At 48.3% G+C, this 24,979-nt stretch overlaps 6 protein-coding genes across 6 annotated transcripts; 3 read left to right on the forward strand and 3 right to left on the reverse strand.

Moving 5' to 3' along the window:
• Nucleotides 1-4,933: 4,933 nt before the first annotated feature.
• Nucleotides 4,934-6,502, forward strand: FSUBG_2827 (DUF124 domain protein; the record flags this gene model as incomplete). Its single annotated transcript, XM_036680642.1, has 5 exons — nucleotides 4,934-4,961; nucleotides 5,020-5,049; nucleotides 5,109-6,181; nucleotides 6,236-6,409; nucleotides 6,458-6,502. 5 exons carry the CDS (start codon nucleotides 4,934-4,936, stop codon nucleotides 6,500-6,502), a joined length of 1,350 nt encoding a protein of 449 aa, XP_036541683.1.
• A 1,200-nt stretch (nucleotides 6,503-7,702) lies between these two features.
• FSUBG_2828 (uncharacterized protein) lies at nucleotides 7,703-9,622 on the forward strand (the record flags this gene model as incomplete). The annotated part of the gene is made up of 1 exon (XM_036680643.1): nucleotides 7,703-9,622. One exon carries the CDS (start codon nucleotides 7,703-7,705, stop codon nucleotides 9,620-9,622), a length of 1,920 nt encoding a protein of 639 aa, XP_036541684.1.
• Nucleotides 9,623-10,025: 403 nt separating this feature from the next.
• FSUBG_2829 (PR domain protein) lies at nucleotides 10,026-11,741 on the reverse strand (the record flags this gene model as incomplete). Its single annotated transcript, XM_036680644.1, has 1 exon — nucleotides 10,026-11,741. The coding sequence occupies one exon, from the start codon at nucleotides 11,739-11,741 to the stop codon at nucleotides 10,026-10,028; it is 1,716 nt and encodes a 571-aa protein (XP_036541685.1).
• A 4,209-nt stretch (nucleotides 11,742-15,950) lies between these two features.
• Nucleotides 15,951-18,380, reverse strand: FSUBG_2830 (uncharacterized protein; the record flags this gene model as incomplete). The annotated part of the gene is made up of 4 exons (XM_036680646.1): nucleotides 15,951-15,955; nucleotides 16,044-16,600; nucleotides 16,652-17,392; nucleotides 17,794-18,380. 4 exons carry the CDS (start codon nucleotides 18,378-18,380, stop codon nucleotides 15,951-15,953), a joined length of 1,890 nt encoding a protein of 629 aa, XP_036541686.1.
• A 3,690-nt stretch (nucleotides 18,381-22,070) lies between these two features.
• Nucleotides 22,071-22,665, reverse strand: FSUBG_2831 (DAP1 Damage response; the record flags this gene model as incomplete). Its single annotated transcript, XM_036680647.1, has 4 exons — nucleotides 22,071-22,252; nucleotides 22,308-22,365; nucleotides 22,440-22,474; nucleotides 22,575-22,665. 4 exons carry the CDS (start codon nucleotides 22,663-22,665, stop codon nucleotides 22,071-22,073), a joined length of 366 nt encoding a protein of 121 aa, XP_036541687.1.
• Nucleotides 22,666-23,071: 406 nt separating this feature from the next.
• On the forward strand, nucleotides 23,072-24,687 carry FSUBG_2832 (uncharacterized protein; the record flags this gene model as incomplete). The annotated part of the gene is made up of 2 exons (XM_036680648.1): nucleotides 23,072-23,448; nucleotides 23,499-24,687. The coding sequence occupies 2 exons, from the start codon at nucleotides 23,072-23,074 to the stop codon at nucleotides 24,685-24,687; spliced, it is 1,566 nt and encodes a 521-aa protein (XP_036541688.1).
• Nucleotides 24,688-24,979: the final 292 nt, after the last annotated feature.

A 24,979-nucleotide genomic window follows, 5' to 3' on the forward strand; every position in this document is an offset into this window, starting at 1 on the left:
AAACAGTGATGTGCTATCCAGTTTCTATTAGCCCAAGTTCTAGCACGTCCCTAACCACGGAGAACCAGGGAAGAGCCTGGCTCTTGGTTTCCATTAGCACTCAGCGCTAAACTCTTGTGAGCTGAACCTCCGAAGCCATAAATCGTCTCGGTGCCGAGTGTTAATTGCCTTTGAGTCAGGAGAAGAGCAGCGACCACACAGCAGCTATTCATCAAATTTCGCAAAACTCAAAGACCAAGATGAATTTGGGGGTTATAGAGGCTTAATTAGCTTCTAAACCCGTGGCTCAGGCTCGTAAATTTGCAAGTCGGGATTGGCGTGCTGATAATCAGCCCCCAGATCACATGACAGCCTGTGACGGAGCAGGAACCAACTTCGATCGGGATGAAACTTGGCAATCCGCTGCTGTAGCAGGACCAAATCGTACATACCTAAGCTTACGGAGTACCTGACCGCACATCGAAGGAGCTGATTCCCTGTTTGCATACACCTCGATGGCCAGATACCGATTACGATCGGTATATGTATGCTGATCAGTTTATATCTACGTATGGATGGGCTTCCCACCAGAGGATGGACATTTTCTACAACACGACTCAAACCCTGTTGGTTGAGATTCTCGAACACGTGCTTATGGGTTCCAATGGGGCCTCACGAGGTGCTGCATTGTAAGTCTACGCAGGTCAGCATTTCGAAACGCATGAGGCGCTTTCGAGAGCGCTCTTCGGCACCAGAACGATTGGACCTATTTCTGCCCTTTGTGAACCAACCAACACCGATCTCAGTCTCAGCGTTCTAGGACAGGTCCAAAGACATGGTCCTGGAGCCCTACTGTATTGCCGACAGACACACGCACAATAGGCTCCATCTCCGGACCACGGTGTTGGTAATGCTGCCGTTAAAGACAAACCCGACCCTTTGGGTCGGATTGTGGTGTGCCAATGATTCGAAGGATTCTGCCTAGCAATAATCAAGAGCATACGGAGTAGATGACATCTAGAAAGAGCCCGCAAGGGGCTAGGCTATTCTCTCGCCCTTCATTATCTGAACGAGTTGAAGGTCTGGGCCTCTCACCCAACTTAAGGGACAGTAAGTGAGCGGCCGCTATCGCAATCAATGTTCCTGATTTGGCGTACTGACTCCACGTGCTGCTTTCACTGTTACTGGTACACGGGTTTTTGTGTTACTTGGACCCAAAAAGATTAGCTTCTCATACGGTCACAAGCCAGCATGAGCTGGTCTCAGGGAGTAAGAAAACATCTGTGATAGAAGGTGTGAAAATTAACTCAGCAAAAGGTATGCGAAGCTTATGCTAAGTTACCAAAGTCTTTTTATCACTTAGGATCGAGGTCCCAGACTTTCTTTCCTCCCCTAGGCCGGTAATAAGAAATGCTAGACAATTCATCTGGAAGAGGAAATCAGTTCGCTTCGGCTATTAACCCACGGACTAAGATGCCCGATCATGTCTCACCCAGGATTGATTTTTCAGGCTTCTTAAGACTAGAGGCATTTGTCTGACAATCTGACAGGGGTGGGAGGATGATGCGCAAGACGAAAGCAAAGGGGGGAACACAAAACTCAAGAATCAGATTGGTGGCAGGTAGCTGGATCTTAGCGGAGGCCAGTCTTACGATTTCTGTCCTCTACCTCGAGGGAGGTACTGGGAAGTAAAGTTATCAACTAACTACTTGAGCTAATCTGGAAGAAACTCATCTACGATCTGTTATCCACTTTAGCCCGCTGATCTCTCTCGGGAAGTTCTAGGCCACCTGCGCTTATTACATACCATGAATCTCAACGCTAAGCTGTTCTGTGGAGAACAGTCGAGTAGGTATAACGATACAACGCATGGGAACACCTGGCTGAAGTATAGCGGGCGCAAATACCATGCATGTGTTTGACTCAGAGACCCAGCAGAAATTTTCTGTTTGATGAGAGCTGGTTTCTGTGAAAAGCGCCATTCATCTGGTTATCCAGCGGGTAGTGATAAGCCTTTCGGAATTAGCATCTCGATCGCCATGATAGCTCTAAAAATGATGTTTCTCGAGTCAGGAAGATAAGGTAATTTGTTGAATCTAGTGCTGGCCAAACTATTAACCGTTTTTTGTACGATTATCATTACTCGTGCCTGGACCTCAGCTCAAGAGAGCAACTATTCACGCCTCTGGGCTCGGATGCATAAATTGGGTCGCAGGTAGCTCGCATGCTGAGAGCCATATCAGCTATCCTTATGACATATCATATTGGTTGTCTTCTTTGGGAGGTTTCGTCGCTGGCTTGATGGAGATATTTCGGAGCTTTCGTTCCACCCTGACGATGAAATTCCTGTGACGCCTTGATTCCTTGACAGATACACATTTTATTCTTCGGGGAAGTATGAGATGGAGTCTCTGTCCAAAGACGCTATTGCTGAACACTGGTGATGACATGCCAAACCTCCAACTATGCGAGAACAGTGCTGATCTTTCGACGTCACGGCAAAGCATGCTTCTCGCCTCGACGGAGATTACATGGCTTTTGCGCTATGATGTTGATACTTTGTGGATGTCCCTGCATGAGGCTGAAAGCCGTTCATGTGACAGGTTACAATACGATCTGATAATCTGTACACTGGTGTTCATTCTCTAGTTCAAGCTGTTTCCAGTCACTGGGTCCTCGCATCCAAATTTTGGTAAGCGTTATCATCAACAGTATCCGCAGTTTAACATCCACAGCGTCAGAGAGGTGGTTCGGCGAACTTGAACGTCTAGGCTGCTATTGAAACACCACCAGCCATAAATACCATCCTTGTGCACAAGTGGCGTCTGGGCTTCGGCTATCAAACATGTCAATTAGGGACAAAGTCTCTCTGACATGCATCGCTTCCAACAGTGCTTTCAATAGTCAAACTTTAAAATACATCTACGACGCCCTGGTTCTCTTTTGGGTATCTCGTAAGTTCACCTACGGCCGCATTGGCCCAGCCTCGCCTTGCCATGTCGACGCCAACGGCCACGAGGTTGAGCGGCGCAAGGAATCAACGGTGGTGTTGGTTTGTTTGACGCAAGGGCCATGTTGTTCAAACGTCTGGAGATTCCTTGCTGCACTCTAGAACTGGGAAAATATATCGGTCTCTTTGAATCGCCCCAGGCTGTTGTGGTAACCAAAAAGGCCGGTGATTCTTCAGCTACCGCAGAAGAGCATTGCCTTACCGGGCAAAGCGGAACGGAACGGAGCGTCCATCATTTGCAGGAATCACTGCATTGTGGCGCCTGGAGTGCCACCATGGGACACACGGAGGTGGTTCGGTCATAGTAGAAGGGCAGCAGGACAAAGAGCCATCTTCGCAAAACAGCCTGTTATAGGTCAGCCAAAAGACAACTTCTCACGAGAAGCACAAGACGAATTCCATATTAGATACAGACGCCACTACCGGGGGGTGGTATTCCCGGGTCATGGAGCCCTATCAACGTCACAAAGCATGTGCCATTTTGGTGTCATTGGGCGAGTCAACTTTCAGGAGGCTCCACGATGTCGATCTTAGATCGTGCCTCCAGTTTTCCACGATACTCTGTCAGATCTGGTATGGCCAGTCAATACCCTGACCATTTACTTTTAGGTTCAAGATGATTTCATCGGTTGGCACCCTTAACATGGTCGCTTACCAAGCTGAAGGCTCTCATAAGTGGCTTGTTGTGCTGCATGCCTAAAACTTTTGGAGCTTCATGGCTGATATCTCGTTCCTTCGGAGATTATCATTCTCCAAATTAAATCGTTTGCAGACTGCCTCTTGGGCCCTGAGAGCAAGATGAAATATCCATCATGTATATGCGGCTGGCTGCGTATTTTAGATGAAGTGTGTTTCAAAGCCAAACACGCTTGCATGGGCGTGAACAGCAGGTTTGACCTCTGGAAATACTTATTATTAAACTTCATGATGAATAAGAGCTGAAACCACCATATCCTTGGCAGTGTGAATAAACATACCCAGAAACTACCAGGAAATGGCCATGTCAATGGAATGAGGGCACCATGGGTAACGGGCCTTGGCATGTTGTAAACAAATGGAACTTGGGGCAAGGCCTTCTTGGTCGGTATGCAAAGAGACTTGATGCCTCTGATTAGAATGCCAAAAACAAACAGTTAAAGTGTATAAGGACTTGCTCATGTCAGGCTGGTCCAGGGTTTCCATTATCCACATGTAAAACTGATGTCTCACATCACGTGTAAAACGTCGATACCGCGCGTCAAGAACAGGAAATTCATTTGGTTTACCACGTGACGACGTGTGATAACTAGGTAATACAAGTTTGAGGTTAGGTTCTTTTCCATGGATTCACAGCACTGGACCCCAGAGCTTCCGAATGGAGGAGAAAATCGCGGGCTAATATTCTCTCAAACCAATAGGCTCATAGAGATGCTAGCTACGCGCTGACTATTGCCCCGCGTAGGCGCTTACGTTAAACTGGCCACAGAGCTCATTGAGCCAGGGGCCGATGACTTGATGGCACTCAGTGATTGGGCATGACCTTGAATGAAACAGCCTGCATGCTGCAGGTTGTGTTGTATTTGTTGTATGAGTAGCGGGAACTTGGTCTTTTGGGACGCGGCCGTTTCGTTTCGATGATGAGACAAGCAAATGCCGAAACAATATTGAAAGGCATTTACAAGAAATATGTAGATGATAGGATGTTCTCCAAAGTGCTGTAGCTTTTTCCGTCCAGGTATCTCCATCATCAAACCCCAAGACCCAAGTATCGTGGTAGATGGAACCTGATATCAATGCGGGGCTACCCTAGCTTGGCACATGTTACGGCGGCTAAAGGAAGCAGAGTCGAGCTGTCGTAAGAAGGCTGGCTCTCTCAGGGTCTGAACATTTTCTTCCCTTCTTCATTTTGTCTTTCGGTGCAGAAGCTCTTGTATTATTTAACGCATTGTGGTAATATTCCTAGTTATGGCGAGCCAGCAGCATTACTATCCTCGTAGGTCCACATCGAGTCTTGTATCATGACAACGAAACTGATCATGACACCTCAATAGCTCCGCCCGGCGCGACACAGAGCTCACCTGGTTCGCAAAGCTCTCCACAAAGACCTTTTGGCAAAGCTGACCATACAATCTCTGGATAGCTCCTCAACCGCAGCAACAGCAACATCAATATGCGCTGCCACCGACCTCTCCTCCGGCTAATCGCACACAATTCTATCCTCCTCCACCTCAGGCTCAACCTCAACCCGGACAGGCTGTGAACTACCCTGCTCCTCCTCAACATACACCATCTCCCCAAGTCCCTCACCAGCCGACGCCGATTCACTATCCGGCTCCTCCCCAGGCTCAGCAGCAGACTCCCTCTCCACAAGCCAAGCATCACTCTCATAGTTCCTCTCAGGGCTACTATCCTCCTCCTCCAACTTCGGCACCAGCGTATCAGCAGCACTTTCAGCACAACCTGCCTCAGGCGACACCTCCGCCCCCGCAAAATCAGTATCATGCGCCGGGCCAACAGAGCAATTTGGCCATGAGGCCTGGACCAACTCCTCCAGTAGCGACTCCTCCGGCAGCGACTCCCCAGTCTACTCAGCAGAACTTTGAACCGCCACCGCCAGTATCCCCTTTGGGTGACAACCAATATCCCATTGAGAAGCTCAAGCAGGAGCCTCAACAGCAGCCCGGAACAGCAGTTGCAATGACTGTGTCTGGGGCACCCGAGGCAGGTCAATTCGTTGGGGCAGGGGCCACGTCTGATGACGTTGGAACATTCAATGGTGGCAGCTACCGTATTAGCCACCGCGATACCAACACGATTCTCACCATCCAGCTCGCAATGGGCTGCCCCATGACTGGCAAGCCTGGTGCGATGATCGCTATGTCTCCCTCGGTTACTCTGAAAGGCCAAATCAAGTTCAGTGTGAAGAAGATGATCACCGGAGGTGAAATGTCAAGTTCGACATATATTGGTCCAGGAGAGGTTCTTCTTGCGCCCCACAGCCTTGGTGATATAACTACCCTTCGTCTTACAGGCAAGGAAGCCTGGTCCGTAGGCCACGATGCATTTCTAGCTTGTACCCAAGGCGTTATAAAAGACTTCAAGAGACAAGGATTGGGCAAGGCAATGTTCAGTGGCGAGGGTCTCTGGGTTTATAAGATCAGTGGTATAGGATTGTTGTGGGTTTCGAGTTTTGGTGCCATCATTCACAAAACAGTAGGTTTCTTGAACTTGTTTTCATTTGTTCTCAGAGGCTAACATATGGAATAGCTTGTCGAGGGGGAGAAGTACATCGTGGATAACGGACATCTGATTGCCTGGAACTGCAAGTATGTAATGGAGCGTGTTGCCTCTGGGGGTATCATCTCAGGCATTGCTTCAGCAGAGGGTTTGGTTTGTAAATTTACTGGTCCGGGAACAGTCTACATGCAAACCCGGAATGCGGTTAGTCATTTCATCCCTGTGGTCTTTCTGTCACTAACAATATTACAGAGGGCGTTTGCTGCTTTCATGGGTGGCCAGCAGTATCAGGGATAATTGTTTCGTGGAACCATGAAAAGCATGCGAAAGCAAGTGCCTACCTATGATTTGTAGTGTTTGTCCTTTCTGAAATATCTTGGGCTTTCAATTTTTCACTGGGTTACTGGCCGTCTCTGGATACCTCTAATTAAGTATCTAAATACCAAAACACTAATCTAAACACCTTGCGTGGTTCCGCTCACAAATACGTGCTATCAGATTTTCCCATACATTCCGGATTTCTACTATGGTACGAAGTCTTTGTACCTTTCTGCACGTGTCGGAGCTCGAGGTTCCCTCCTTCTTGAATCAGCTCTTTCGCCTAGTCGAATTCTGAGTCCCAGGGAAAGAGTCCTCCTAGGAGAGCAAGAAGTGACAAAGGCGTTGCACTTGAGTTCTTTCTCCGTTCTGTATGATTCATCTAATCGTGCCTTCCACATTCTCAGCACTGCTATCAAAGCAGTCGTCTTCTCGATCGCCCTCACGTATTTGTTGTTTTCCATCTTCACCACCATAGGTAGCTTGGCCTTCATTTGCAAGATAGCCAAACGCCCCTTTTTGGACAATCTATCCTGCTATACGAAGCATTAAAACAAATTAGCTCTGGCAAAAACGCCTGAGCAAAAGCGAATTCACTTGTCAGCGATCGTCCCCGAAGCTTATCAAGTTCCCCTTTTTGGCACTCCACCTCTGAGGCAAGTTTAGCACCTTTGCCGCGAAGCGCCTGGCCACGCAGTTTCCCCTTTACGAGTTTCGTTGAATTACTCGTATTTACCTAACAGTATGTTGCCCTGAGAATTATCGATCGGTTCAATTTGAAGACTTGGGGTCTTGGTTGTCTGATACAAGAATCGAGACTGACACCCGTGGTAGGTAGGCACCACTCAACATTTCCTCTGCCGGGACTACAACTTTGGGGCAGAGACTTACCTTGGTTTTTGGATGAAATGGAAGAAATGCCTTACGGCAAATAGAAACAGCAGGCTAAAAACTTTGAACTCGAGACGTATGCACTGCTGACCGTCAAGAAAAGACGCAGAAGAATCACTAGCATACTACACGAAGCACTCATTCTGTGTTTATATAGAAGCATACGGCATTTCTGACACTGGCAAACATTGGCAGACTATCTTCCCATGATCCAATCTGATTAGGATTCGTGGTGCATCTGAAAATCTCCGGTCAACGTATTGAGGCGCTCAAGACTCAAATTTCGGCATGGCCTTCGAAAAGAGGATTCGAAGCCGAATGGCTCAATCCGTGATTTCAACTGACACAACCACTGATGATTCTTTTGAGGAACTATCTTCGGCACCGTCTCTTTCACGAAGGGAATACTCGGAAGATAACCTCGGTAGTTCAAAGTTTGCTGAGGCAATGAAAAACCCAGACTGGCGTCGACGCGATGGATTCAGTGCTTCTGACCTTACTGACACAACCAACAGCACAAATCAAGCCAGCCCACATAGTCACGAGGTTCTCAACAACGGTACAGAAGCAGGGTATATGTCCCATATGAGAAGTGGAAGCATATCTCCATGGACTTTTATTGACAATTCCGATCAATTCCAACCTTGTCTCTACGGTTCTGAGACTTATATCAAGGACTCAAAGGTGTCTTCTACCAACCAAGAACATGATAATGTGGAGGCAGCTGATGCCATGGGTGGACTCTGTACTATCCGGCTTAACGTCGACCTGGCCGGTGGCCATAGCAAGGACCGCCAACTCCGCGTTCTTCAAGTCTCACCCCTTCCTTCTTACGCTGCTAGCCCACAGGAGCATAGAACGGCAGTCCCTAACATTGGCCGAGAGGGTCCTATTGCCTACGTGCAACGTGTTGTCAGAAAACAGCGAAGAACTTTGCAAAGAACTGATAACTCCAATGCGGAACGATGTCGAACTCCTCGCCATATTTTCCCCACAGAGGCCGGAAACGAGAGCGAACTCGACAAAGAAAGGACTGACAAGGCCAGGCAAGCTGTGCTGAAGGACCCAGCTGTTGCCAACATCGGTAGCGCACATGCAAAATCCCACCCAAAGGTACCTAGTGGCTTGTCATCGCCAGCTGAGCAAACCAGAAAGAGTGAAGAGCTCGAACGCAGAAAAGCTGCTTTCATGAAAATTCTGCAGAAGCTTCAAAGAGGGTCAAAAAATGAGACTGAAAACAACAAGAGAGATACAAACAGGCCTTTTTTCAGCCATGGTTGTCCTTGGGGCCCAAAATCAAGCCAGCAACCGAGCCAATCTGAACAACAAAGCTCTGATTCCGGTATTGGCTCTCTTTATAGCGATTCACGGAGAAAAAAGAACTCATCTAATGACTCCGGAGTCCGAATTGATTCTGATGTCCTCACACATGGGTTGAACCCTCGGGCAAGGGAATTCCTGTCATTCAAAAGAAGTTTCCCGACAGCACCGCAAACTCTAGGAATTGTCAACTTTCCAGAAGACGAGCTTTTAAAGAGTATGTTGCTAAGTCAGACTGAGAATGGAAGCGAAGACAGCGTTAGAAACACCACCAGGACTACATTCCATAACATGAACGACCTTTCTGTTCCCGTACTACAGTCAGACATTGGTGCCAACAGTACAGAGAATGCATCTGTTCCAGTGGTAAGTACAGCCGATTTAAACAAACAGGATCAAGGAGAGGTCGACTACTCATCAAATATATCACCGCCCGCCAAATATGGATCTCTAGAGGGTGCTTGTGGCCCTCCAGTGAGAAATATCCTCACCCCTGGAGTGCTACCTGGTCTTGGACATGGAATCCTGCCAGCGCCTGCCACGTTCGGCAATGCGCCGAGCCTAGCAATGTTTAGTCCTCTTCTACAACAGTATCCTGTTACATCGGGTCACTTTATGGGCACTTCTGCAGCGCCTCAGATTCTCTTTAACCCAACGCCGGGAAGTAGTTGTTATCAACCTCACCAACACCATGTTCCGAAACCGACCAACCCTGACCCAATTCAGCAGCAAAAATATGAAGAATACATTGAATGGCGTAAAGCTCATGAGCCTGGATACGCACTTGCATGCAAAGGTCGGCAACAACGTCGTGCCCAACGTGGTATGGCAACGCAACCTGTATCGATGCATCACGCTTCGTGCGAAGGAACCCAAATGGTTCAGTGATTAGTTTGGATGATGGAGTGTGGAGAGAAAGTCGAAGAAGAAAAAAATATGTTCTGACACCAGCAACTCTGTCGTTGTGCAAACCAAGCACGACCAGACCAAACTATTAATTTTCGCATTCATTCCCTCCTTATATGCATTGTCTGTGTAAAACAGAACATGAACCCATTCTTATCAGAAATTATCATGATTAGGAGCTTGTATAGATACGATGGTGGTATAATAACTGCAGAAACGCCAAAAGAAACGCTTAAATACATAATACATTGTTCGCGACCCTTCAGCATTACGACCCCAGTTTGCAGCTATAACAAAACGCAGTTGCGACACCAGTTTGTGAAACGCAAAACTTACAAATATTAAGAAATGATGCACTGGTTGTATGAAGCCAACCGTATGACTTCTAGCATTCCTCACCTTCTGCGTCCTCATCCAGACCCTCGTCATGAACGCTGGTTAACCTTGATAACTCGGTCTTGGCCGCCTTAAGCGGTTGACATGTCTCCCACCCTCCGCTAGTGGACGCAATGACACGAACGTTGGGGTGAGAAGCCCATTCCGTGAGAGCCTCATCGTTTGTACCGCCGAAAACGACATGTGGTTCCTCGTTCTTGGCGGCACGCTCAAGATGAACAGCGACATGCTCCATTCGGTCATCCCAAGTCTTATGGCCGTTATTAAAGACTGCTGTGCAGCCCTGGGCTGGGCAATGCATGTAATCTGGCAATTTGCAACGCTGTCGGAACGCTTCCTCCTGTAAATTTTTCTCTTGAGCTACCCATTCAGGAGGGAAGGTTTTGTTTTTCTTGTCAGCCTTGGCAACCTCCTCAGGGGCGTGCATCCGGCGTATGTGTTGTGTGTAGAGGTCTTTTCTTTTAAAGACCCTGCAATGCGTAGCTGTGCCCAAGACACATTTCAGTGGGGTTGAAGGATATCCGCAGGCACCAGTTGTACAAAGCCAGTAGTGTAGGTTCAAATGCTGAGCGGAAACATGTCTTTTCCATTCATTCTTGTTTGCAAAAGCGTGGTTACAGCCCGCAAAATGGAAGACGCAGATGAAAGGGCGAGTATGCATGGCATTGATGTGTTTCTGCAATGATACGTCGTCGTTGAACACTTTCTGGCAATGTATGCACAATATGCTTTCACATGAGGAGAGCAATTTCCGCGCTGGGGTGCCGTGGGTAATAGGCCGTGATTTGGTAACCTTTCCTCTGCTAGCATGGGTACTGGAACTTAGTCGTCTGGTACGGCCACGTCGACTGCCACCTTTGGCATTTCGAGGTGACTTAGTTCTACAGTTGGGTCTGTATTCATCGTCACCATCGTCGCCATGGACAGTCTCAGCTTCGTTTTCGAGATTTATGTCCAGATCTGTGTCGCCAGGATCAGGGTAGGCCGTCTTCGTATCGGGTTGAGGATATAACTCTGGAGGTGAAGGGTCGAAAGTCGGTGGAGAACTCGAGCCGTCACCTTGGTAGATGGAATTGGGGGTGGCGCCGTCAAAAGCAGCATTCATGTCGAGGGTGAAAGCATTGATCTCTTGCTCCTCTTTGATTTCAGAAAAGGGTTGACTTGGCTCAATGACAGCCGGGTTCACATATCCTTGTGGACCACTCGATAATCCGTAAAGGGAGACACTAGGTGACAGAGAGCCTGAACCAACGATGTTCGGTGACAAGACTGCAGCATCGGACGGCGTAGAAGGGCCTAGAGTGCTGACATGTGCATCATTATCTGTCCAATTGGGACTTTGTGGTCCACTCGCAGCTGATGATGGTTGGTAGGACATTGGAGAGCCCTGACGGACTTGTGGACTTTGATGAGCAGGACAACTCATATCAGGGTATATTCCGGTATATCGGGTGCCTGGGATATCAATGTTTGATGAAGCGATGAAGTAGTTGCTCTGGGGCTCCTGCAGATATCTCTGCATGCTGTTGGTACCATAGTAGGTACCTTCGTGGCCGGGATAGGGTGCCATATGTTGGAGAAGGGGATCAATTTGGCAAGTGAAGTCTTCGTGATTGATTGAGTCAGGGCTGGAATAGGAGAAGTAACGTGTGTTAGATAAACAACTAGCTGCGTTGTTCTTCTCATAGGGTGATTGGAAGGTCATGGTGATGGCAGATCCCCTTCTTTAGAGAGGCACTGTGAGTAAGGCTCCTGGTGGCGAAAGAAAAGAAGAAGAACAAAGAGCACGGTATGCCAGAACTTCCAGAGCGAAGAAAACTTGGAGGAGAAAGTGCCACTGAGCGGTTCAAGTTCTAGCGTCGAAGTTGAGAACCATCAGCTCTGGAATGGCGAATGGGCATGTATATCATGAGTGCAAAATGTGCGAGTTGGTAACGTAAGACGTTGGACGTGTAAGTCACCCGTAGCACAAGCTCGGGGAACCAAGGCGAGTGGGAGGCTTGATGTAAGTACTTAAGGTAGGAATAGGAAAAAAAGGGAAATTCACAAAGTGTTGACCAGGAAAGGAGGGATTGCTTGAACAGTGGACCACAATAGAGAGTAGTCGCCATGTTGGAGGGCGAGGGCAGACATCTTAATAGATTATAAAGACCCCAAAATTTGTATGGACGGAAGGTCTCTCCAGCCTATCTGGAGAGTCCCGCAGACGCGGGCATTGGGCACTCCCTGAGTTGGTCGAGCAGAGCCTCAAGTACGTACCTCAGCCTGAAGAGGCATCGGTGGAAGTGGAGCGCTGCGCTGATCCCATCTATTACTCTTCAGGACGACCTGCATCAGCATGGGATTCCAGACCTGACCCTGGCGGCCTCGCCCTGTCATCCTTGGGAGAAGATGGTGTGTGAGCCGGGACGGAGGCGTCAAGTTGAAGGGTACCTTGATGTAGGTAGTGACAATGCCCAAATTCCAACATGGTGGCCAAGACGGGAGATTGATGACTTTGTGAGCTGTGTAGTCAGCTGCCAAGGGAGGTGGGATTTATCTCCTAGGCTCTGTCCCAGGTGGTTATGCACTCGAATCCGAATGAATATCAAACATTTTCAAATTGACAGCGGCTATGCATCGTCGAGAGAAGTCATATTGACATTGTTTTCAGTCATTGACGGCCAAGTCCATGGCCGCTAATGTTAGTCCAAGCAAGGCACACGGGGTTGAGTGAGCTTAACGCCACGCAACAGGACGGTAAGGCCCGTTCAGCCGCCATTTCTATTGCACGGATGTGGATGAATATGTGCCGGTGTGAGTGAGTCCAAGCATTCCTTGCAGCCGCAACGGTGATGCGATGGCGATGCGTTGCTGGCGTTGGATGTTGATAGGTAGGCCGAGAGAGCAGGAACTGTGTCTGTGCCTGAGAATGGGTAGGCCAGGGATGAGCGGAGCATCCTCTGACAAGCTGGTTGATGTTGATGGTTGGCCTGGGACACTTTGATGCAAGACGTCTCTTCCTGGTGACGGTCGCCTCTGATTAGGGCCATCATTGCGCGAGCGTGGATAGCCGCCAAGCCAGAGTGAACCTGTAGTATGTTAAACCCATTCAAATCCGCGTTAGTGGGTTAAGATCGCGATTAGTGGCGGTTAATATTTCCCAAGAATGACCCTTGAAACGTATCATGACGAGTACGTGCTGTGCCATGCGTGTCGACCTGTAGTACCTAATCAGGGCTGAAGATGCTGACGATTTGGAGAACTCGATGAGAATGTGAAAATCCCTTCCAGAGGTAGTTTTGACGAACTCGTTCTTATCCGCGAGAAACGAAATCACTCACGGCTGAGGTCCTCCAGCGCGAACTGGAGCTGGAGCTGGAGCTGGAGCTGGAGGATCGACGACAGGCGTTAAACGTTGGCTAATTTAAGACAAGGAAATGTCTCTCCAGCACTAAACCTTTGCGGGCTAAGCCTACACAGATGAGCACCTTAAAAAAGCAGGCGACCATCGCCTAGATCTTGGCCAATAACGAGTACAGTGGGTTGTACTAGAAGGGAGGTTAGTGGATTGCTAGAGCCAACAGACTTACAAGCATTACCTCGCCCGACCCGGGTCTTGACTGTCACTCCACTGTTTGTGAGTTCCCGCCCCATGCCATGCCATGCCATCCCATCCCATCCCATCTGACACGAACGTCAGCTTGGTGCAGTGTACATACACCGTACGGTGCGACTGATGAGGACAGAGGCAGGTAAATCTGATTTATCGCACGGGTTTGGCTTTCAGCTCTCTTTCTATTGGCACAAAGACCCTTGTCAACATCAATCCTCAATGACACCCAGTCTCCAGTCTGATAATCAAGCTAGTCAAGAATCCAACGACAGATTCTTGAGCAGGCCTGTCCAGGTACTCATTCCTTCAGCGCCTACTTGGTACTAGCCCATGTGTCTTATGTCGTGATAGTCTCACGGAGCATGTTCGTACCTTATTCGAGCGTAGATTCTCTGTGGGTAGTGTGTTGATAACCGGAAATGTAAAGAATCCCGCAATTTGAACAAACAATTGGGTCATCATCTGCTATTCTGTACTTGTAAGAAGGCACTGGTGTAAGTCAATATTGGTTCAGAGAGCAGGTCGGAGGTACAGGCATTGTTATTCATGACAGATATCAATTATGAATCATCACAATACGGCAGCAGGGCTGAGCCCATAGCTACATACACCTCCGTTCGCATGCATGCGCCATGGGGGTTGTCTAGGTCAAAGATCAATGTCTGCAAGGCGATGTTACATTGATGAAGTATTAACTGCCCCCAATATCAGCCTTGGGACTGTCCCTCAATATTGTATGCCAAACGAATATCGAGTACTTCGCTTCAGCTGAAGCGAGCTGGATGTTGAATTCGTCTATTTTGAGCCATGTACGTACGAATACGTAAACTTACGGCTGCCATCTCGGTATATTGATCTGACTGGATGAACCGAGTGCGTGGATTCAGGTAAACTTCAATGCACACCACCCTTCAGCCTCTTTGCAACCTGGCTCGAGTCAGAGTCGGCGCTGTACCACTCTCAACTACTCCGTACGTACTATGTAATTAGGAAATGCAACTTGTCGAGGTTTAGATCTCAAGCGGAACCATTAGCCGCCATTGAAAACGTGAACTCACTTGTCCCCGATGAAATAGCAGCTTTTTAAAATCTATTCAAGTGTAAGCGGGACCAAAACTACTCTCAGTCGTTCAGCTTGTCCATTCCACAACTATCGAGATGGACTCCTCATGGCGATCCCGCTTCATGGGATGGTCAAGATGGCGCAGAGCCCCTTTGCCCCTGTATTACATTTGATGATACGGAGTACCAGGCCTTGAGATGTCTAGGATGTATGTCTGGGCTCACTCGAGTGTCGGGAGGATTGGTCTCTTCCCTGAATGCGGTGCAGATCTTATCTTCCGTGGGTAACCCCTGCGAGATACCCTATCTACTCTGTTGTACAGTTGTACTTTCTTCAACCCCATGCCCCTGCTGCGGGGGCATGGGCCATGGTAGTGGTCCCTTGTGTAACATGACAAGTGAGTAGACTACCCAACGCGGCTCCTGGGGAAATGAGCAACTACCAGAAACCTACAGCGGTGCCTTGGCTGGCCGCTCCGATACCAATAGTTCTTTTTGTTGTCAAAGAATCATTATGCGCCTGTGACACACATAGAATAGATACCCGGTGAGGCAACTTGTGAGCGGGTTCAGCTCTGAAGCATCTCATCTACATGGACCCCATGGCTGCTCTTGATCACGCCGCGGGAGCTTATCCGGAGCGCCTGTTGGGGTGGCTTGAGACTGAGACAATAGTCCGCGCCATGCCATTTGGTGGTCAACTAAAGTGGAAATACGTCGTATGCAGCAGGGCACTATTCGAGCATGCGGACGGCACTCGAAGTTAGCCGATGCCCCTGTCTTGTTGACTTTGCTTATCCTACAGGGGCCGTCTGGTAATATCCCGGAGCAGACTTTCACGAGTAATTCGTGATATATCAGGAGTCAAGTTGCCCAGCAGTGCTATGACTAGGGCTCGCATTAAAGCATCAACATGCCTTGATCTCCGCACATCCTAGCCCAGTTGGCAGCTGCAGAAGGCGAAGATAAGATCGAATCCATTCTATGATAAATACAAGTGCTTCCCAGGCAAAAACGACCCTTCAACTCTTATAAATTGTAAATATCCAAACATGCCACATGACGGGGGTATATCATTCGCATCATACGAACAGAAAAGGGAATATACATAGATCATAGTACAGTAGTGACGCACTGAACACAATAAACTAACTGTCGCTTGTGGATGGAATTGCGTGCCAAGTACAGTTCTTGCACGAACGTTGGTTGCACTCGCAGCACAACGTGTTGTTGCTGAAACTGTTTTCAACAGCACAATTACACTGTGTGAGTGTGTTAGTCTAGTTGCGATTGGCATTTGGGCCGGAACTCTACTCACACATGTCCACATATACATATCTTTTTTTCTACCTCGGCGATCTTCACCACTGTTCTCTGTAGAGACAGTGCTCTCAGGAGATATTGGGTCGCATGAAGATGATCCAGATGAGGATCCAGACTCATCCACCTGGGCAGCCGAGGGGACAATACTGTGGTCCTTCTCATGAATCCATTCCCTGATGTCTCTCTTGGGTACACGACGGCCAGAGAAATGATCGTCGATGTGGTCGCAACGTTTCGCCCAGGTGTTGTCTGTCTCTTTAATCTCAACAGTTTCCCGACAGAAGCCGCACCAAAAGTGAGCATCGCAGTGACGACCTTTTCGACAACCTTCAACTTTTTCTTCGAGCTTGCTGGTATCTGTAATCTCATGCTCCTTCGAAAGATGGTTCCGGAAGCTCTCGCGGCGGTAGCAAACCTTACCGCAAGGCTCAGCAGAATCAGACTTGGCGCAGTCACATATCCATGTCTCAAGCTGATAATGCTGAATGGATTCATGCCTCTTCCAATCGTTCTTGCTTCCAAATGTCTTTTTACAGTCGGCAAAAGTGCAACCGTATGGCTTTGAATGCCTCTTCTGGTGCTTCCTATAGAAATTGTTAGCCAAGTTATTTAGCGTGTTGGACAATAACACTTACTTCAGCTCGCACAGACGAGGAAATACTTTATCACACTCCTGGCATTTGTGAGGGTGTGTTTGGCTCTTGCTGCTCACTGCATCTAGTTTTGAAGCCTCCTCTCCTCCGCCTGCGAACCGCTTCTTCAAATAGCTTGCGATAAGTTCCTTTGGTATTTTATCAAGAAGGTCATCGTATGCTGATTCTGGGCTCACATCGGACGGTGTTTCGCTTGCTTTTTCGTGTGGGGGAATTGCTTTGGGAGTCCGTTGGGCTTCGTCAGCGTCAACCATTCTGACATCAACCTGTTGGCTTCCTGAGTCCCCACTGTTACGAGAGACGTCTGTAGTGGCTCCTTCACCTTGCTGCACGCCGTCCATAGTTTCTATTGCATCATCGTCTGGCTGTTCAGCTTCAGAAGCGGTGATATCGTCACCAGGCGCATCCTCCTCAGAAGCGGATGCAGGCCATTGATTCGATGGCAGAGTGCTGCGCCCATGGACAATGTCAGGGTGAATGAAGTTCTCGTCACCTTCTCGTACTGTCGCAAGGCTTGATGCATCTCGATCAAAGGATAAAGAGGGTTGTCCTCGAGGAGGATTACTCGTAACGGATTGGGGTTGTGAAGCCCGTCGTTCACCATACGACACACGGAAGGATAGAATTGTTGAGGGATGGGCCAGACCAGGTAACTGTTCTTGTGCCTGGAGATATGCCATAGCACTCCCTCCCACGCCCTCGAGATCTTGTGACGGAACTGGACTGTTGTTTATTAGCTAACTTTTAGGTACCAGGGCAAAGTATGAGGCTAAAAAGAAAGGGGGAGAAAAGTCATACCGATGCACATATTCAGAGAGATCGTCATTGGCTGAATATGTCTTTGCATGAATTCTCTGTAAATGTGACCGGAAGTTGTCTGCCCTTGGCCAGATTTTACTTTTCTTCGCACAATCGCCCATATTACACACGAAGGTGCGACCAGAAACAGTGCGGTCGCTATGTACAGTTCTCTTATGTCTGTCAAGGTCGTTCTTGGAAGTGAAGCCTTTCTCACGCGAGCAGCCTGTAACATCACAGTGCCAAGGAAGAGAATGTTTCAATTCATGTTTTCTGTACTTTATTAGCAAAGGGGGGATCAATAGAGGTCAGCCCCATGTGCTCACCTTAGCTCGGAACGTGTGCGGCATCGTTTCTGGCATTCAGCACAAATCCAACGTCTTTCTCCGCCAACCGGGGCTGTTGCAACGCTTGCGGGCGGATAAGGTCGGACCCATTGGTCTTGATATAAGTGAGCATCATTGGAGGCTGGTTGACACTGCAATTGAAGGGTTTCTAAGTTTCTGTTGACAAGCTGCGCATCCGAATTTTGAGGTTCCAAATTTTGGACATCAGGGTCCATATCTTCACCATATGCAGAAGGGTTTCCAATGCTATGGGCCAAGCGGCTGCCGTAAGCCGAATCTTCTGGGTTGGTATCACATTCTGATAAAAGTGGTTTGCTTCGATAGTCTTGATATGAAGTTTGGAAGTTGGCGGATCCAATAAGTTGCGAACGGGTCTGGCCGTCATTAGGCGCACCGAAGGCAAGAGGATTCCAGGGATCATCTCCAGCCCAGTTTTGCCAAAAAGGGTTCGTGGTCTGATGTCTCTGCTGACCCAGAGCAGCCAGGTTCGAGCTCTGCTGTTGAGCCGCCTGCGGGGATACATTGGCGCCGCCTCGCTGCTCCTGTGAAGTGCTAAAGGAGTCCATTCTGCGGGCAGAGTGTCGGTATTGCTATCAGAGTGAACGGATGCGTTAAATGTAGATGATTTCGAGCCGTACTGGGTGTCTGAGCAGCACCGTTGGTGGCAATAATTGGGGGCCCAGGAATGATCGTGTAGGTGAACAATAGACGTCACAACGATTCAAGAGCAACTAGGGCCTCGAGTTAGCCGTCATTTTGTAGCAGTACATCATATTCCGTCCGAGTTGATAGACAGGAGGGCTAAAGGTCATTCGATTTTGGAAGGGACAACAAGGTTCTCGAGGTCGATCGAACTGGGTAGGATACATAGGAGAGACACGGCAACCAGAAGAATCAAAGGAATCAAAAAGCATACATTGGGCAGAGATCAATAGCTGGGTCCAGCGCAACAAGCGTTGAGTCCAGTTTCCGGATGTCGGACGACTGACGACAGACACCAGCGTGATAGCCTTTGTCAAGTCAACACCGAGTCTGAAAAGGAAACAGGTCGAAGCCAGAGAGATATCCAAGTGGTTGAGCGAGCTGGCTGGTAGCTACACCAGTGATAGTCGATTGCCTTAGGTATATGTTGTGCTGTGTTGTGCTTCGCGTCAGGGTGTCACTGCTAAAGTAGTATGAGCCATAGGCTAGTAGGTAGGCATTGAGATCTAGGTATGGGCTGGCTTAGAATAAGGCAAAAGGCAAAGGAGGATGGATGCAGAAGCGCAAATGAAGATGAGAATGGCGGGGGGACGATGAGGAAATAGAGGAGGGAAGAGTCGCTGTGATGAGATAAAGTAAGGTTACCTAGAACCTAGGCAATGGGACTGGAGGTATTGTATTTGGCAAAGTACAATTCCGGGTGAGATATGAGCGACTCTGTCTTCCCTAAACCGCCTCACTTTGAGGCTTTGCGATGTATTTCAACCAATCAGCATTCTTCTTTCAACCCCCAAGATACTAGGCATCCAGCGAGGCAACCTGCGTTCGCCCGCTGATGAGACTTAGCTGAAAGTGCGTCTTTGCGAACCATCAATTAATGATGCGGCTGAATTTACAACGGTTCAGTGATGTGTCTACCTACATACGTCACCGACATATGATTAAAACATCTCCGTATAAGAACATTCGGTGTTTTTCACAATTCGGCGCTTCGAACCAGTATCTGTCTACTTACAGGGTCACCCACGAATTGCCGTCATTTTTTATCATCGTCAACAATTAGAGCATGCGGCTTGCTATACGACTGACTGTCTTTATTCACAAGAAATATCAGAGAATAAGAAGTTCAGCTGCTACAGTTTTCCGACACAGCATTGATTCTCAGATGTATGTTGTTGTTCATAGCCAGCCAATACAAGACGCCCCTTATTGCAAGTGCGCCAAGCTCTTTTCCACATCAAAACCATGACAATTACGTTCAATCGTTGATATATTCTATCACGGAATACTCGGCTTATTCCAATCATATTCCTCTCTAGGACAGTCCCCAGAATACCCGATAGCACATAATCCACGCTTTTATCTACCTCTGGATAGCTCCATTCTTCATAACTCGACGATGTGGTCCGTTGTCTCTTCTCTCATCTGCTCCTTTGGATCCAGCTCGATTTGGCTACATGCATTCGTGCGGTTCTTCATTAGCCTTGGTAATATCTGCACCTTGCCGAACATCCCACTATTTATCCCGGATCAAAATCCTCGAGGCCGAATGTGGCTGAACGAAAACGATTCAAGATATCTATTCATAATCTAGCGCAAATGTAAGTGGCGGTAATGGCCTGTTGGAAGATGAATGTATATCGTGCGAGGATCATCGCCCATACTTCAGCTCATGTCGAGACCCGTTGGGTTGAGAAAGACAACAGCAGCTCCAGTGGCTATTACGTATGCCCTTCCCTCTCAGCTTGAAACCTCGGTCAATTCGAAATTCCAATACCCGACGGCTCTCAAGTGAGAGGTGGCAGTCGTGTTCTCGTCCCATGTTTAGATTTCGCTACTTCTTCATCGATACCACATTCCAGATATCCAAAGAAGCAACGCGTCTCAATTTGAATATCATGAAGAAGAAAGAAGAAAACGAAACAGAATAAATGCGGGTAAAAAGAACTTCACCAACAAACCCCCATGAGGCACACTGGGTAACACCAGACTCGAATCCTCACTGACCCCTCGTTCGGATAATCACTTTTTGTCTATGCAGCCAGCTCTTTTCAGCGCTGCAAGGAAAATTTGCAGCTAATGCCATTCTGGGCTGCATATAGTCCATTGCATAGGCCGACTCCTTAAATATTTTGGATGTCGATTGGATGATGAAGACTAGACCCCTTGTCTCTTGCCCGACAGCTGGATGATCCAGGAACTGGGGAAACGAGGAAACGAGGAAACGATAAGAGAGTATACTTCAATGGACGAACTCTGAAGCCGGCGTCGGCTCTCTTACTATAAAATGTGCATCCTTTGCCACTGGTCAGTCGTTATCACTAAGTCTGCTCGCTACCATCTACGGTTTTGGTTTGTTAATCACCTCCTCATACGTTGAGCCTCACAACTCAGATTCCTCACTACGACTCAGAAAGCTCTTGTAAGAATATACTGCATATTATCGAAGCTCGTCTCAATAACTTAATCACATCAGGATCATCCCAGTCAAAGGCAACTGCCATAACAACAAAAATGTGCGATTGGGAAGAGTTTCTCTTTGCATGCAATCACTCGACCCTCCGCCTCAAGTCATACTGCCACTTTGCTCGCAACGACCCTAATCATCAATGTTTTGGAGTCAAGGTCCTTCGCAAGTCATGGAGACAATGCGTTCCTTGCGACAACTGCGCTCTCGCTTGCCAGGCAAGTGAATCTCAGACACAGCATAACTACGATCAGGAACGGTCTTTGCAAAGACATGGCGGATAAGTTTAGAGGCTTTCGAACCGTTATGAGTTTGGGTTATCAATATCTTGTTAGTGCTGTTGGTTAAGGTTCTCATCTTATTCATCCCCTTCTGTGATCATAAAGGCCATTGCCTCTATTTTTGTCAATCAGGTCGTATACATGAGTAGAAATCACTGCCTAGGTAATTATAAGCAGAGCACACGTGTGAATCAAGCATGCATGAACCTCGTTTTGGTCACCAAAGATCTCATATGTGACACGTAGTGCTCAAGCTTCGCTGTCCAAGCCTATCTGTCCAGAAACCAACACTCGTGTGAAACTGGGCTGTCAGGCGTAGATGCTACCCCTGGCTTTTCCCTGGACCAGAGACAGGCTACAAACCGGACCTAAACAGCGCCACAGACGGAAGCATGGGTCGACATGGTAAGAATAAGATAGAAGCGCTGCGGGCCCGTTTTGTGCAACAATGCTTGTGCGAGGGCACTAAGTTGACAAACCATGAAAGCTGGGAGGGGGTGGACTTAAAACGGAGGATCTACTGCCCAAGATCAGGTTTGCCTCGATTGAGTATACAAGTGCACACTGTGGCTTGAACGAGAGAAGTGAGTGACTCTGTGATCGGTCTTGAGATAGTCTCTCACCGGCCAAGGTATAGGACCAGTCATTGAGCGAGATACTGCATCTTAGATCCTTTGAGCTTCCATAGGCCTATGACGGTGGAGAATAAGAAATTCTAATCACTGCTTATTGTCCACGAAAAGATAGATCAAATGAAGATGGAGGTTTTATAACTTGACTTGAGTACTCGGAGGACACTCGGATAGTCAGTCCATGTTCGTGGCACCTTCAACAACACCAACGACGTTGTACCGCTTTGAAAAGAAAGTGATCCAGTCATTCAATACGCCTTTTTCCTTCTCATCCAAATCCTGCCACTCTGGCCGTGCATCCTCTGGCTTGGTCGAAGTCTTGCCGAGGGCTCTCGAGGCATCCTTACCGGCAAACACTAGTCGTGGCAGTTAGGTAACCTGTGTCGTAGTACACTCAATTAGAAGATTTACCATTGTAGGAAGCTCCAGGAAGGTAAGCCTTGTTCCCAGTAACGTCGTAGACCTTGCCCTGTGTTTGACGCGATCAGTCGTGCCCACATCAGACGGGTCATGCAGCAAGTTTCTTGCTATGGGAGATTATACCTTGATGGCTACGTAACACTTGTTCCCATCCGCGCCTTTTTCAGATTAGCAATGTCCAATTTAAGAGTCCCAGATACAAGATTGAGTCAAAGCCAGCATGATGGCTTACTGAGCATCATGAGGGGCGGGCCGTACCGTTGGCTTTAGCGAGCTCTTCTCGAGAGATGATGTCGTCCTTTGGGGGGTCGAGGTTCACAGGAACCTTGGGTTCAAACTTTCCAGCCATTATTGTGGTTGTAGTTGTGATTATCGTGTAAGATTGGGTAGCAAGGGAATAAGTTTGGAAGGCTCTGGGACGTTTCTCCAGCTTCCGTCATATGCAATCTCTCCCCTCCCCCCGCCAAAACCACAGACGACCCTTAACTTTCCCGCCCCAAAAAGCCTCGGCCAAGTCAGCTCTAGTTATTGTTAGCGGATTCTGACACTGCCCTCCACTAAAGAATCTCATTGATTGGAAACGCACAGGCCAGTATTCGTCCCAAAAACCGTCTGTGCGCCTGCGTAATCATGATGAGCTCCATGTGAGCATCCACTTACAACTTTTCAACCTTTACGCTTGTCATTATCACCACAGCCATACAAAAAAGAACCCCTGGCCATCGCTCGCCGAGGGACTCGTCAACCGGCTTACCATGTCGGTATCAGCAGTTGCATCGCTGAGACTCCTTCGTCGGAGATGCTGGCAGCATCCACCTTCCGGCCTGTTATCCGTCCAATTACGTTCACGAACAGCCACGGTCAACTTGTACGCTGTTGTTAGCCTCCGGCCGGACCAGCGTCGATTCCAAACAAGCAATTCGTCAAATAGTCGCCATGATGGAGATCTTGAAGCCAGAAAGAACCAGTTACCCAAGAAAAGTCAACCGACACCACCACAGATCACATTCCGCCAATTCGCTGGTCGTGCTCTTGCTGCTGGCCTACGTAGCCTCGTAGTCGCCATGAGTCCAACCGGTATCAAGACAGCGTTCCGACAGAGCCCAGGCGCAACAACACTAGGAATCTTCATGTGAGTCCCAGAGCGTATCCTTGGCCATTTCCTTGTGGTAACAATATCAGCCTCGGTGTGGTGTCAGTCATTGGCGCATACACCGTCTATCTCTACTTCAACTACTTCTACCACTACCAATTTACACGATACCCAAAGCCCATTGCAAACTCTTTACGACGAGCTCTATACTATACCAACATCAGTCCCGATTCCGAACTCGCTCTCAAGTACTATAAGCGCGCCATGGATCAATGCGCAGAGCATGGCCTAGATCCCTACTCTGACGAAGTACTTGGTATTCGTATCCAGACTTCACACTGGCTGCAGAAGATCGGAAATTACAGCGGCTGCTTGCAGGTTCTTGAGGGAATCCTTGCCGATTGCAACAGGTGGATCCGGGTTATGGAGCACTCCGTCAAGGAAGGCAAAGTCAATGATGATGGCAGACTTATCAAGCCTGCATCCGAGACGCCTGAGGCCTCTTCGACCCATGTTGCGAACGATTCCACTTCTTCCAATGAGCAAGAAGCGACTGACGGGGACTTTGTACCCGAAAGCTTATGGCATAAGAGGCAACGTCTTCTTACTAAGACTGTTGGGATCGCTATCAAACTTGGAGAGCTATACGCAGACGAACACGTTCTTGACCCTGACAGCTCTCAGAAGCACCTCATTTGGGCCGTTGAAACCGCCTTGAAAGAGTTCCGTCGCCGTAAGGAGGAGGGCATCAAGCCTGGAGAGGGTGACTGGCTAAGCCCAGAACAAATGGGTGGCGCTATGGAATCTTTGGGTCGTGACTACGAGCGCAAGAACCAGTTCCACCTCGCGATACCCCTTTTCTTCCAAGCTCTTCGTCTTTGCGAGACGCCCTGCCACCGCCCCATCATTATGAACAACCTCGCTGCCAGTTTCGCCCAACATCCTATATTTGTTCCGCCTACCAGCGAGCCCTCCGAGATAAATCAGGAGCTGCATGACCCTGCTATGCCCGCGACTCGAAAAGAGTGCTTAGAAGCTGCGCAGAACTGGGCCAAGAACGCTTATAAGCATGCAAAGGATGTTAGTGGCGACGAGCGTACAGAGGAATGCGACGAGGCTTGCGCTGTTGCTTTGTGTAACTGGGGCGATGTCGCAGCTATGTTAGGCAACAATGACTTGGCTCGCAAGAAGTACAAGCAGTGTATTGAGATAGCGGGCAAGCTTGGCTTTCCACATGCAGTGAAACAGGCTCAATCAGGACTTGCTAAGCTGATCTGAAAGCAAAAAGACGTATGAAACACTTTCTGCACCCTGAATAGAGCATCTCGAATGTCTTCGAAATGAAGCACATGTACATCAACTACCTAGGCTTAGCCATGTAACAATAGAATGATAGATGAAATAGGAACGCACCAATGATGATCAGAGAGGTGTGTCCCAGAACCTCCAGAGCAGCGGCTTCTGTTGATTGCCACATCATTTTCAAGGACATAACTCGACATTTATACTTGTTTACAATGCACCAAGTCAGATTGTAATGCACAGACAGGAAATGGTATCTGATGTTTAA

Source organism: Fusarium subglutinans (assembly GCF_013396075.1).
Source record: "Fusarium subglutinans strain NRRL 66333 chromosome Unknown NRRL66333_c0000025, whole genome shotgun sequence".
Taxonomy (NCBI): Eukaryota; Fungi; Ascomycota; class Sordariomycetes; order Hypocreales; family Nectriaceae; genus Fusarium; species Fusarium subglutinans.